This window comes from Diadema antillarum, unplaced genomic scaffold (genome assembly GCF_040938485.1).
Source record: "Diadema antillarum isolate AM-2024a unplaced genomic scaffold, OU_Dant_1.0 seq00000563_RagTag, whole genome shotgun sequence".
NCBI classification, from domain to species: Eukaryota; Metazoa; Echinodermata; class Echinoidea; order Diadematoida; family Diadematidae; genus Diadema; species Diadema antillarum.
Window position 1 is genome coordinate 3,283,930 of NW_027271502.1, and position 13,571 is coordinate 3,297,500.

Below are 13,571 nucleotides of genomic sequence, written 5' to 3' on the forward strand. Positions count from 1 at the left end.
CTGCACAGAAAAAGCATAGGTTATTATATAAAACATCGTGAGTCGTGTTTGATTTTCTTCTCTTTGTTCTGGGCCCCATTATTTAGAAAAGATGTTTAATAGGATAACGACTCTAGCTGGAATGGCAACTCTCCAGAGCAACAGCCAATTATAAAGCTAACTTCTTGTTATTGTACCATGACAATTGCCATTCCAGCAAGAGCTGCTATCATATCAACTCTGTATGAAATAGGGCCCTTTTCATATGTTTATGATACCCTCCTTTACACCTGTCATTTAATTGGCGTATGAAGTCATTTTTTTTTGTCTTGTACTATATTCCATTGGATTTGGATTTGGGGGTGGGCCAAGGGGTCTCTCTTCATTATGGGACACAAAAGGATTTTTTTTCTCTACATTTATGGACCTTGACGGGATGTAGTCGTTTTGGGATATATCCCAGTTTAGATGGTAGGGCACGATCACCACAAAACACATCACTCGCTCTCGGATCAGTCATCATTTATTTCGCGAACGCATCACCACTGAGGCTCATGGAGATGCGTACACGCAACCCTCCTTCTGGTGATTCTATTAAGTTGTATTAGTAATGGGGAGCGACATAATGTCTTCTTTATGATCGGCAGACGTGCCCAAGACAACCCCCATTTTCGGACATGTTACCTCTCACGTACCCTGTTAATGGCGATTTGTGCGCCCAGTCAAGCACACATGACCAATTAAATTTTTCAGCACTGGTATCAAGGGCATGTTATACGACTAGGTTTAGGCAAACACTCCGGTAGGAGCGCGAGTGATCAAGGGAAATCAGGGTGGAAAAGAACAGGGGGGGGGGGGAATGTAAGACCCTCCTCAGGGTGATGGCTGTAATCACCTTGTCGGCTTACGAGCGATTTAACACCAGCAAGAATATGGCAAGCTGCGTTTCTAGAAGCAGAAGAACATGAGTTTTGTGGCGTTAATAAACATGAATAGACTAAAATATGCAACTCTATGAACTCAGAAGATTCATTCTGGTGAGCGTGAAAAAAAAACAAGGAAAAAACAAACAAACAAACGAAACTAACCAGCTTGGTTGAAAGCATACATAATCTAGACAAGTTTCGTTGAAAACAAGCATAATATGTCCAGTACCACGACATACGCTAAACTGAAAACAAGCATAGGCCCAGTCACTTTAGGTTAAGAACAAGCATACGCTTGACTAAAAAACAGTCATAAGCCACACACTCTATTAAAATCAAGCATGAAGAGTTTGTTCGCAAAAACCGATAAGTCCATATTTGCCAAATGGAGATTTTGCGATTAAAGGTCAAGAAAAATAAAGAGAATGATAAGAAAATGTTTGCTTCTTTTGACCATTACTTCAAAAATGTACCTTTATATAAGTCGTGACCAATATATCATTTAAAAGGTATTATTTTGTACGTTATGACAGAGACCGTACTTCAAAATCATCAAAAATGGACTTATCAGTTTTTGCGAACAAACTCTTCACATAATATTATTCCAGTACACTTGATTAAAAACAAGCATAAGTGACTCACGTTTGATTGGAAACAAGCATGATTATGACCAATTCGACTTGGGTAAAAGCAGGCTTAAGTCATAATCTTGATTGAACACAAGTATAAGCCAGAAACGCCTGATTGAGAACAAGAATAATCCCATCATAAGCGACATAAGCTTGATTGAAAACAAACGTGGAAGAGCAGTTAGCTTTGATTGACTAAAAGCAAGCATTTGATAGACACGTGATTGAAAACAAGCATAATAAAGACATGTTTCATTGTACCACGTCTATACGCTTGCTTAAAACCAAGCATAAGCAACATACGCTTGACTGAAAACAAGTAAAAGCATGGGAGATAAGGAATGGGAGATAACAATATGCGCTTAGGAAAAGGAAATCAAGAACAAATCCTGTACGCTAGGTTAAAACAGGCATAAACTACGACCTTTACGCTTGATTCTAGTATAAGAAGGGTATGCTTGGTTAGAAACAAACCAAGGACTTTGTTCGGCTGGGTTTTTTGTTTGTTTGTTTGATTGTTTGTTTTAAAGCATCATTCTGGTTAGTTTTGGGTTAAAAGAATAGTAAGCGGTGCGATGGCTCTTTATTATAAATATAGAAATGTAAGACTTTTAGAGAACTTTAACTTAAAGAATGTGTCTTCAGTTTAGATGAAAGAAGTACGGCAGTTGTAGATTTTTCTCTAAAAGTTTAACATATTCATATCTATTGAAGATAAATGTCATTAAACCTGAACTTATTTTCACGACCAGATAGTTACCGCAGTTATCCGGTATATTTCGAAATGATTAACATGCACTTGATACATTTTCGCATACGATAGGCATCTTCCTGGACTTTTCAAAGGCTTTTGATACGATTAATCACGGTATACTTCTCTCTAAGTTATCCCATTATGGTATTCGCGGAAAAGCCTTGCAATGGTTTACGAGTTATTTATCTGACAGATTTCAATATGTACATGTGAACAGTTTTGATTCTTCTATGAAGAAAATAGAATGTGGTGTTCCGCAAGGAAGTTTGTTAGGCCCACTGTTATTTATAGTTTACATTAATGATTTTTATAGATCTTCAGATAAACTCTCTTTCATATTATTTGCGGATGATTCCAATCTTTTTTATTCCCACCCTGACCCTAATACTTTAATTAGTACAGTGAATTATGAATTGAAGAACGTCTCACAATGGATATATGCAAATAAATTGTCACTGAATATTGAGAAGACAAAGTATATGTTTTTCAGTAATTCTTTAGATAGATTACCAGGTAATGTTATATTTGACACCACTCCCCTAGAAGAGGTTTCGTCTATTAAATTCTTAGGTGTTTGTGCTGATAATAAGTTATCATGGAAGTGTCACATAAACAATATTTGTAAAGTAATTGCACGTAACCTAGGCATAATGAATAGATTGAAATATTATCTCCCTTCTTCGGCTTTGATTACGCTTTATTCAAGTTTGGTATTGCCGTACTTGAATTACGGAATTCTTGCTTGTGGGAATACATATTCGACATTGTTAGATAAACTTTTTCTTCTGCAAAAGATGGCGCTCAGAATCGTTTTTAACCTTCATATCCGAGCACATACTGACAAGCTTTTTCTTGAGCACAAAATTCTGAAAATAAAAGAGTTGTATTTGTTTCAACTTGGTCAATTTATGTTTAATTACAACTGCAATCATCTACCCAAAATATTTTATTCTTTATTTCACCGTAACAGCCACGTACATAATTATCCCACGAGACAATCTAAAGAATTTCATCTTCCCTTAGTTAGAACTGTACACACTCATAATACATTTGTTTATACCGGACCCAGATTTTGGAATAGCTTAGATAATGATCTAAAAGAATCTGTGAAGTTAATTACATTTAAGTATAAACTCAAAAAATATTTGTTTTCTAAATATACCACTTAATTCTGTTCAATGAAAAAACCCGTCATGTTTCACTTTTCCTTGAGATTTTGTAGTGTGTCCACAGACCTTTTCCATCCCTCTCCTTTTCCTTCTCTATTCTTCCCTGCTCCTCTTTCCTCGTTCTTCGTTGTCAAGTATCTGTCTGAGTGCATTTCCTCAAATTCTGTTATTTCTGTGTATTGTGTTGTTGTTGTTGTTGTCGTCGTTATGTTTTTTTTTTGTGGCCGATTGCATATCTTCCTTTCCGTTCAATTTTCCTGGCACACCTGGCCCCATAGTGTCTGTGCCACAAATGTGATATGTTATATAGTTTATACGTTTGCATCCTAAAATCCTAGTAAGTATTGTTCATTATAGTATCAACATCATTATATCAATGAGTAAAATGTACAATAGTATATAGAAAAATTTAAAATGAATATGTCTTATTGGTATAACAAATTGGTGCTGTTGTTGTTTTGTTCCAGTGTTCCACGTTTTACAAGCGTAGCTTTTTTAGTGGAACTCTGTTTTCCATCATTGTGATTATTTACTATTTTTGTTGCCATGACAAAGTGTATTGTTTCTTTTTTACGACATCGTTCGTGTATAATATACTTTATATTGTACTGAAAAAATCCTTTATCAGACGAGTGTAAGAGAAATGAAAAAAAATTGTATCACTTTGGATTATGTCAACTTTTTCTTTTCTTTTCTTTGAGATGATGGAAATAAATAAACTATTGAATTGAATTGAATTGAATTGAATTGAATTAAAAAGAAAAAAAACAACGCCTGCCAATCAAACATCACTACCATTAGATAAGAGTTCGTCTATCACGTCTGCCGTGACTGTAATTGATCAATGACTTAACAGACATCTAACAGGCTTGAATAGGGATTTTTTTTTCTGTATATTGCGAATAGCCGTCAATGCTTATTGAATGACCGCGGGGAGAGAAGACGGGACGATTTTGACTGAGAATGGAAATCAATATCACCTCCAATTTGCCGGTCTTTATACCGTCTTCGGTTAGGCAATTGCGTGTGGAATTCCAGCCAATTATATAGAATGAAGACTTCCATCTTAGATTCACCCATTTATGTGTGGGAGTGTGGTTGAGTTTTGGTGAGTGTGTGTGTGTATGTGTGTGTGCGTCTGTATGTGTGTGTGTGTGTGTGTGGCATCGCAGCCATTGGTCTTCTAAAGTTTTCACCAATATTCGGAATACTATTTTGCGAAAAGCCTGGAAGAGTTTAAAGAGAGACAACCAGCAATTCGCAACCTCTCAAAATACCACAGGAGGACAAGGTTTATGCCATGGAACTTTTTGTTTTTTTCATTCTGTCGATTCTGTGAGATATATTGCACAATTATTCGAGAAGATATCGATCATAGTGTACTCATGCAAGGAATAAAAAAACCAGTGTGAACTACTGTTGGAAGCACACACACACACACATTCGCACATCCACACACATAAATTCATACACTAGTACACGATGAAAGATTTTGACGAAGAAACTGCCGGTAGTTTCATTCAATTCTTTATCATATCTAAATTTCAGTTTTAGGTCGAAGTGAAAAATCTTTGACTACTTTTATGACTCCATGGCAACTAATTATATCACAAAGGTCATTTTCTTTGAAGCGGAAAGAACCCCCCCCCCCAAAAAAAAAAAAAAATGAAAACGTAAATTTAGAGGTAATTGACGGGAAATAGCCTACATCAGCTCCAGGGACAAAGTTCAATCTTTACAAAGGTGTTAAAAGAAACACCACCTGACTTGTCCTTCTAGTTTGAATAAGCGATGTTTTTTGAAGATACATTTTATCCCTATCTCGAAACATGATTGGTTGGACTTATATGACGACACACCAGCATGTTTCATAGTAACGCTAATGATTATAGGCTACTGGAATGTAGGTAGATATGAAAAATGTATGACTTGACGCGCCTACATGCTTTAGTTCTGTTAACTGTGAATCTTAGATTTTCCTGTTAGAATCATTGCGGACATCTATCTTGATTGCAGATCGAACAAATAGTGGTTTTCATCAGATATCATCTAACTTTACTCTATTTTATCAAAATAGTTGTACAATTGTGTTGAGCAAGTGCGAGGAATAGCTAATAGAATAGCTATCAAGACAAGATATAAACATTGATATCAATACGTTATTTTGACTAACCCTGCATGGACGATGATGTTAAAAGCCATTGTAAACTTGAGGTTTTTTTGTTGTTGTTTGCATATGTTCAAAACTAAGAGTATGTCTTGGATTTGCAACATCTCCTTTGGATTTATTTATGACCAAAATCATGTGAATGGTCATGTTCTATCCAGGTCTAGCGTTCATCCCTCTTTCTGTTCAGTATGAAAGAACCCTCCCACCCCCCCCCCCCCAAAAAAAGAGAGATAATAATGGTAATAGTAATACGTCAGCATGGAGGTTTATTTTTGGCTGGCGCGTGAAGTCTATCATAGGCTTGCCGTGACCGACGTTTGACCCAGTCAGGATTTTGGGGATATCACATGGTGAAATTGCTCATCACATACCCAAGTTGACGATACTTTCTTTTTTTTTTTCCTCAGCAAAGCATGTCAGGTGAGCATCATGTTTACCGTATACCCTACTATCCCCCCCCCCCCCCCCAAAAAAAAATGCTTTATGTATGGTAATGAGTTTACAGGAAATACACATCTACGTAATTATATCTTTGATCATCCAAAGGAAAGCTTGAACAATAATTGTCTGTCTCTATAAGTGTATCGCCATTTCGAATACTGAATTTTACTGTACCTACTGTGGATTGGTCGGGAGCCAAATTAAAATACAAATTATGACCACAATTTTGCCGTCTCGAATTTACACGTTGCTGGAGGATTTTCAAAACCATCAGATACAGAGTACAGGAAATGAAAAGTGGCCTATATTTCATATGTGTATTTTTATACCTGTATCAATTTGAGTTAATTTCATTCAATTTGTTATATGTTATTGACATTCAAAGCACGTTAATTGCGTAAGTGAGCGTATAGCAGAATGGCTGCATGTTTACTCTTTTCTGTCTAATTAGGTGTTTTTCTTTAGTACTGTTAATTCAAGAATACTAGCTGCTGGTTTGAAGTGTCCATTACGTAACCAGTGGAAAATTGAAGAAAATCAGCAGGCTGCAGCGAAAGCACTTTAATTCGTTTAAAACCTATCACCTTTCAGATTGATATTGATAAGTCCGAACAGATTCTCAATCATTCAGAATAAAAAGGTATGAACGTTGACAATACCATCTAAACACTATTTTGTTTTTGTTCAATCAATTAAATTTACCCCTCGTTAGGACTATTTGATTTCAGACCACCAGCATCTTTTGCATTTACATCTGTAACAATTCTCACGAAATATAATCATACTTTATTAAAGGTGTTTTGTAAACGCTCCCGTTTGCAAGTTATTTTGTCCCAGTTTTTGTTTTTCCGTTGTTGACTAAATTCCTGTGTTTTTTTTCCAATTCCAAAGGCAGCCAGTCAACATTAAGATAGGAGACTGCACGAAAAGTGCCAAGGATTTGATGTTAATCAGAGGAAGCCCTTTTATTTTTTTTCCAACTCACCTTGCTGTGAAAAGTATGGTATCAGCCTGAAGAACTTGTCCCACTTTCATCACGTTCATCGCCAACTTGAAGTACAGTAACAAACAAAACAAAACAGGGCGATGAGAGCAAAATTTTGACTTGAAGCTAATTTTAGCATCGAGGTCAATTTGAAACCTAATTTTGTAGATGAGTATCCTTCGATTGTCTATGCAATGCAATTCGAACACGTTTTTGTTTAAAGGGTGTGTACAGTTCTGGTGGAGGTGAGGATTTAACGTTTTGCGAGATATTCAGAAACCACTCTATGAGATGTCAAAGAGCATGCAATTCTAGGGGGTATCAAAAGTTTATTTGATGAAAATCGGCTTTGAAATGACTGAGATATCCAAAAACAAGGTGAAACAAAGAGATCCTAATAAAAGGCGTGGCCTGTAGTCTTTTATTATCATCACTTTTTTTTTGGATATCTCAGCCATTTGAAAACCAATTTTCATCAAGTAAACGTTGAATCCTTCTTAAAATTACATGCTCTTTCATATTTCATGAGAGGTTTCTCATTATCTCACTTAGGAATGTAAAAAACATGAATCCCCACCTCAACCAGTACTGTACAGCCCCTTTAAGCGGTTGCACCAAAGGTGGGGAATCAACATGTGTTTACCTAAAGCACTTTTGATAATGTTGACAAATAAAAAAGTATTGTTCACATAGTTATTAGGATTTGTTGCATTACGCAGTGAAAGTCCCACATAGTTAATTTAACTTAATGATTACAAGTATTACTTTTATTTTTAAGTCATTTTTTTCAGTCAAAGGTAATATTATCATGATCTGGTCTCAATTCATGATGTAGAAGATGTATTGAAATTCAAATTGATAGCATGATATTGTTTTTTAACAATATATCTACTTTCTGTTAAAAAGGGGCACTACGCTTATATTATGTTTATGTATTTACTCAAATGCAGTATGGTTACAAATATACTTGTGCCTCTCCTCAAATGTATCAAACATATCATCACATTATCGCATAAATTGGGTGGTTTGTATCCTGTAACAGAGTCTTAAATAGCATCAGGATAGCAAAGAAAAGACAATTCCCAGCGAAGTCATTAAAAAAAATCGACCAAATTTGGACAAACTTATGTCAGCAATTGATTGTTTCTAATGACATGGAAATGTTTTGTAAAAGCAATATAATATGGGAAGAAACAAATTTAACAAAGGAGGTCTAATTTTGCAGCATAAAAATAAACAACAATTTGAATTTCGTTGCAACTGATTGACAAATTGCCCTACATCGACGTAAATAAGCAATGAATTGATCAGTGTTTTTAGTAGTAGCCATGATAAAAAAGAAACATGGGCGTACAATACCGTACATACTCGAGCAGGATTCGAATCTACGACCTCCTGATCTCCGGACAGGCATCATTTCCACTAGACCACCGAGCTTCCTCCCGACAGCAACTGTTAGTTCTAATCCTTATAGCATGCAGCGGGTACTGCGTAATTATTCAAATTCATGATATTCTTCCGTCGAGATGTTTTCATTGCAACTGATTGACAAATTGCCCTACATCGACGTAAGAGGTCGTAGATTCGAATCCTGCTCGAGTATGCCAGCCCATGATTTTTTTTTATATCATGGCTACTACTAAAAACACTGATCAATTCAGTGCTTATTTACGTCGATGTAGGGCAATTTGTCAATCAGTTGCAATAAAACATCTCGACGGAAGAATTTCATGAATTTGAATTTGAATTTTGCCTGCAAAATGTAGTTTCTGATTGATCTTATTTCTTGATATCTCCATATCCATACATGTCCATAGGTATTAGTTTGTTGTTTGTTTGATTGTTTTGGGGGGAGGAGTTTGGGGTTCTAGCCATTTCTTTCTCATTTAATTACAAAATTGAATGAAGAGAGGATGACTTTTATAATCGAGCAGTCGGAAAATAATCAAAGGAAAACACGATTTCGCTTATATTCTTTTGCGCTAACAACGGCAGAATTTTCCTCGTTGCCCCATTTTATTCCATACTATAGGGCTGTGATTGATTTCATTCCTTTGTGATGTTATTTTTTTTTATTATCTTTCACTGAATAATACCAGCAATACAAAAATGGAGATTTTTTTTTAACGTGAAAGTCCTTGAACTGTAACAAATTTCGAAGAGTTTTTTTTTTTAATTATGCTGTTTTCGGATGAAATTTTTAAAAGGTTACTATTAAAGTACTTTTTTCTGTTTGTTTGTTTGCATTTTGCTTGTTTGTCGTTGTTGTGTTTGTTGTTGTTGTTGTTGTTGTTGTTGTTGTTGTTGTTGTTGTTGTTGTTGGTTTGAATTTTCACCAGATGGTTGTCTAATGGAAATGAACCACTTACATTCTACTTGATCAAATCATGTTATCGTCGATCACGATGATGTAGGCGACGTACTGATAGAGAGGGTGAACAAACTTTTTACCCCATCTGTCCTTTCCTTGAATTTTTGTTGGAAAAATCGAGGAATCCCATTTGCAGGGTCAGCAGCTAGAGACGGACGTGCGTGAAGAATACATCTAAGGGTGGCGCCTAGTGATTCTAATAGCCTTCGTCTGCGTCTGTCGACCAAAAATGGACGCGCGCATTTTTGAACCCAGGATTAGGTTGGGGCGTAATTATGCAAAGTGGGGTGGATGACATAAGGGCTTTTTACACTTGTAAATTTTTGCTTAGCCCCGGACCAACGGTGGGGCTAAGGGGGGGGGGGGGGCCTTAGCCCCACCGTTGGTACGGGACTATCCTTAGCCCACTTTCTGTTTACACTCGTTTTTGCCAAAGTGGGCTAGCCCCACCGATAGTACGGTACTATCTGGCCCTGCAAAATAGCAGGGGTTAGCACCGCAATTGCGGTGCCAAGCAAACGAGTGTAAACAGAACGAAAAAATAATCCGGGGCTAAGCGACGGAGACGAAGTCCGACCCTCACTGACCAATCAGAAACGAGGTAATCAAGTGCTGCCGGTGCGTGCGTGTACGTGTACAGTACACAGCGTAATTATGAATATTCATGTGGTTTGGAAAGTCCGGGGCTAAGAAATACGAGTGTAAAAAGGCCAGTTTTCTCCTTAGCCCCGGACAAGAGATAGTACGGGACTAATTGGCGAGTGTAAAAAGCTTAAAAAATTGGTACGGGACTAACGATAGTCCTGGGTCAGAGAAAGTCCGGGGTTAAGAAACACAAGTGTAAAAAGCCCTTTAGTGTCACCACCATGGACTCATACATATTCCATTGCTCGGGGAGCCAAGGGTGACGAATGAGGCAGAGTTCACGTAGGAAAGTCCCTAAAAACAAAACAAAAAAGAAGAAAACCCCGTCTTTTACAAATCCTCGGCATGCGTCGCTTAATTGTTGACGTCTATGGTGCATGGGGTAGTACACCAACAAGGCGTCCTGCCCACGTCTGTGATCATACGTGTTTGGATAGTAAGTGGTTTTGAAAACCCGTCGCTAGATATTATTCATTTTGGCAAATATACAATGTACATCATGCGCTGCACTAATGCTGCTTTGTTATGCTAAGAGCGTGGCGAACTTCTGGCTCAACTGCTAGAGTATCGCCGGAGAATCTCGGGTTGATGTGCTACTGTATTAGATGAGCGATGTGGTCTCTAAAGCCTTCTTATAACTGAAATCAGATGTGACGTGCCAGCTTTTATACAACTTTCTATTGCTGCTACGACACTACTACTTCACTGTCATGGAGTAACTGAATTGTTTTGAATTTGGAAGGTATTCATATTTGTTATATTCTGTTTGGATTACTTAAATAGGTATATATGCGTACATTTATTTATCATCAATTAAATAATCTATTCATTTATTCATTTCAGACATTCTGTCAGACATGCGTATTTACTGCAGACGTATAATTATAGAATCATAATCTAAGGCATTTTACATATTTTTCAGCTCTTCAGTATCAGTTTATTTTATTTTTCCTCTTACACAAAAACCCAACGTAATAGACGTCATTAAACTTAATATAAACATGACAAAATCAGAGGTATCTAATCTTAGTCATAACATAATATAGACATATATGTAACTACATGAAAGAACTGTCGTATACGTGTGAACATTTACATATTTGAAGGTACAAGTACTAACCAAAAGCATCTGCCAAACTAAATCAGCCTCACAGATAGAAAGTCAATTGAGTCATGTCTCATTGCATAATGACCTTGTCTCTATGATAGCAAAAAAAAATAATAGTCGTCATCCATACTTACAATAAATGAGAGATAATGTTGAAGACACGGGGATGCGTGGATAGAAATTGCCGAAGATTGGTGAAATATTGATGAAAATTACTGGATTGGCCATATGTCTGGACACTAATCTAACACATGGCTTTATAAAGAACTATGAAGAATATGCCAAATCTGTTTTATCTCTTGGAATTAGGCGGAAAAGTGATAAAACCAGCTGTCATGAAGGGTACAATCATTTGACAATTTTAAACTCTTTCATAACATATTAAATGATTTATACTTTTGCACATATTTCTTGACGAGATTGTCTTTTTCTTATGTGAAATATCATTTCATTTGATGAACAAACCAGCAAAATAAACCCGACATTTTGTTACAGTTGAAAATGAACCTTTCAGATTGCTCAGAAAGACGGCGGCTTCAAACCCTGATCATCAAAGATATAATGCACCTGTGTGGAATTCATACAGCTGATTGGATAAGGCCAGCTATACTAGTGTCACTGGAGTGTTACTCAGTATTGTAACGTCCCCGGCACCCGAAATTTCCATTTTGAAAAAGCACCTTGGTCGTAGACCTGGCTTGCTGTCAATACGAAAACATGGCGAGTGGCGGATCGGGGGGAAGAGGTGGGGGCGTCTCGGCACGCCCCCTTTTTTTTCCGAGAAAGCAAAAGAAATAAAAAGAACAAAATGAAAGGCGATGCGTGCGCCCCCTTTGATTTTTGGCACCAGAAAATTGCGCTATACTTTTTTTTTCAGCGGATGAAGCGAAAGTGGCACGAGAAACGGAAAAATTGCTCGCTGAAGCGTTTTTGGTTTGTTTTATTTTGTTTGTTTTTTGTTCGTCAGCCGATGAAACCCGGAAGTGGCACCACAAATATGTTTTGCGCGCACCCCCCCCCCCCACCTTTACGGGATTCGTGGATCCGCCCCTGATGACCCAGCACATGTATGTGTGTGTGGGTGAATGTATGTGTGTGCGTGTGTGTGTGTGTGTGTGTGTGCATGTTGTTTCTGTTGTTGGTGCTGTTGCTGCTGTTGCTGCTGCTGTTGTTGTTGTTAACTATTTTGCACTACTTTTTTGCACAATACTGTAATACTGCGATTTCAACAGAAAAATGCACAATGTTTATTTTCAAAACAACCCGATAATCCATCAGCCAATCAAGAAGTCATTATTTCTTAGCATGCCTGAAATCCTCCGCAAAGAAACAATTAAAAAAAAAACGTGTCATAGCAAGCCACAAAAGAAATGGCGTTTTTGCGAAAGTGTCCTAGCTCCTACTTATGAAAAAAAAAATAATTGTGGAACGTGAATAACATGGATGTGATTTCCCTGTTATTTAAAAAGAAAATACCAAATACTGAGAGTATTGTGTTTCTACATTTCAAAATCACGTCCTTTTCAATATGCTGTTAGATGTCATACAGCATTTCTCTGCTAAGTATTTTTTGATTGAAAGAGAAATTTTGAATCCCCTCGTTGACTACAGTATACCACTCTCGTGTATAATTACAAGAGATGCTAAAAGCATTGTATCTGTCCCGAGTCTGTACCTGTTCGTGCAGGAAACCAGTTCGAGGTAACTACAAACCAGCAATTCAGACAATGATTGATAAAATGGACGGAGGTCACGGTTCGAGGTAACTACAAACCAGCAATTCAGACAATGATTGATAAAATGGACGGAGGTTACATAATTATCATTCTTTGTGATATGCTGTGGAGACTGCGGTAATATGTCGGGTGAAGTATATAATAGTTCTCCAATATAAATTATTTCCTAACTCATAATGACTTTTATTTTATACCCACGTATGTTTGCTTCGTTTTGATTTTTGTTCCACCAGTTAGTGGTCCACGAACTGATGTCGCCGGACTTCAACCCTACGTTCTACCAGTGCGTGGACTACGGATTCAAGACCAAGTACTTCAAGCTATGGTGGATGTACCACATCTTTGTCACTCTCATCATGTACGTCGTTCCCTTGGCAACCATTTTCGCCTGCTACTCAGCCATTGTCTGTAAAATCTGCAGGAGGACCAAAGCACGTAAGTAAACCTAGACTTTAATGGTTTGTCAACGCTGGACAACATCTCATGAGTAAATGCTTATTCCTAGAATGTCGCTGTTATTTCCTCCTCCCTCCCCCCCCCCCCTCCCCCATGTCTGTTTTGATAACTCAGATGGGTTTCGCAATTATGGTGAGAATCCACTCGGTATAATAAAGGTTGATAATGTACTGCCGTAAACTCGAATCTCTCTCCCTATTCC

At 37.3% G+C, this 13,571-nt stretch overlaps 1 protein-coding gene across 1 annotated transcript in view; it reads left to right on the plus strand.

Moving 5' to 3' along the window:
* Positions 1-13,571, plus strand: part of LOC139735118 (adipokinetic hormone/corazonin-related peptide receptor variant I-like) — a 38,775-nt gene that overhangs the window by 25,007 nt on the left and 197 nt on the right. Inside the window, exon 2 of the mRNA XM_071645888.1 lies at positions 13,147-13,348. Within this exon, the coding sequence (XP_071501989.1) occupies positions 13,147-13,348 (202 nt within the window). The remainder of the gene's footprint in view (positions 1-13,146; positions 13,349-13,571) is intronic.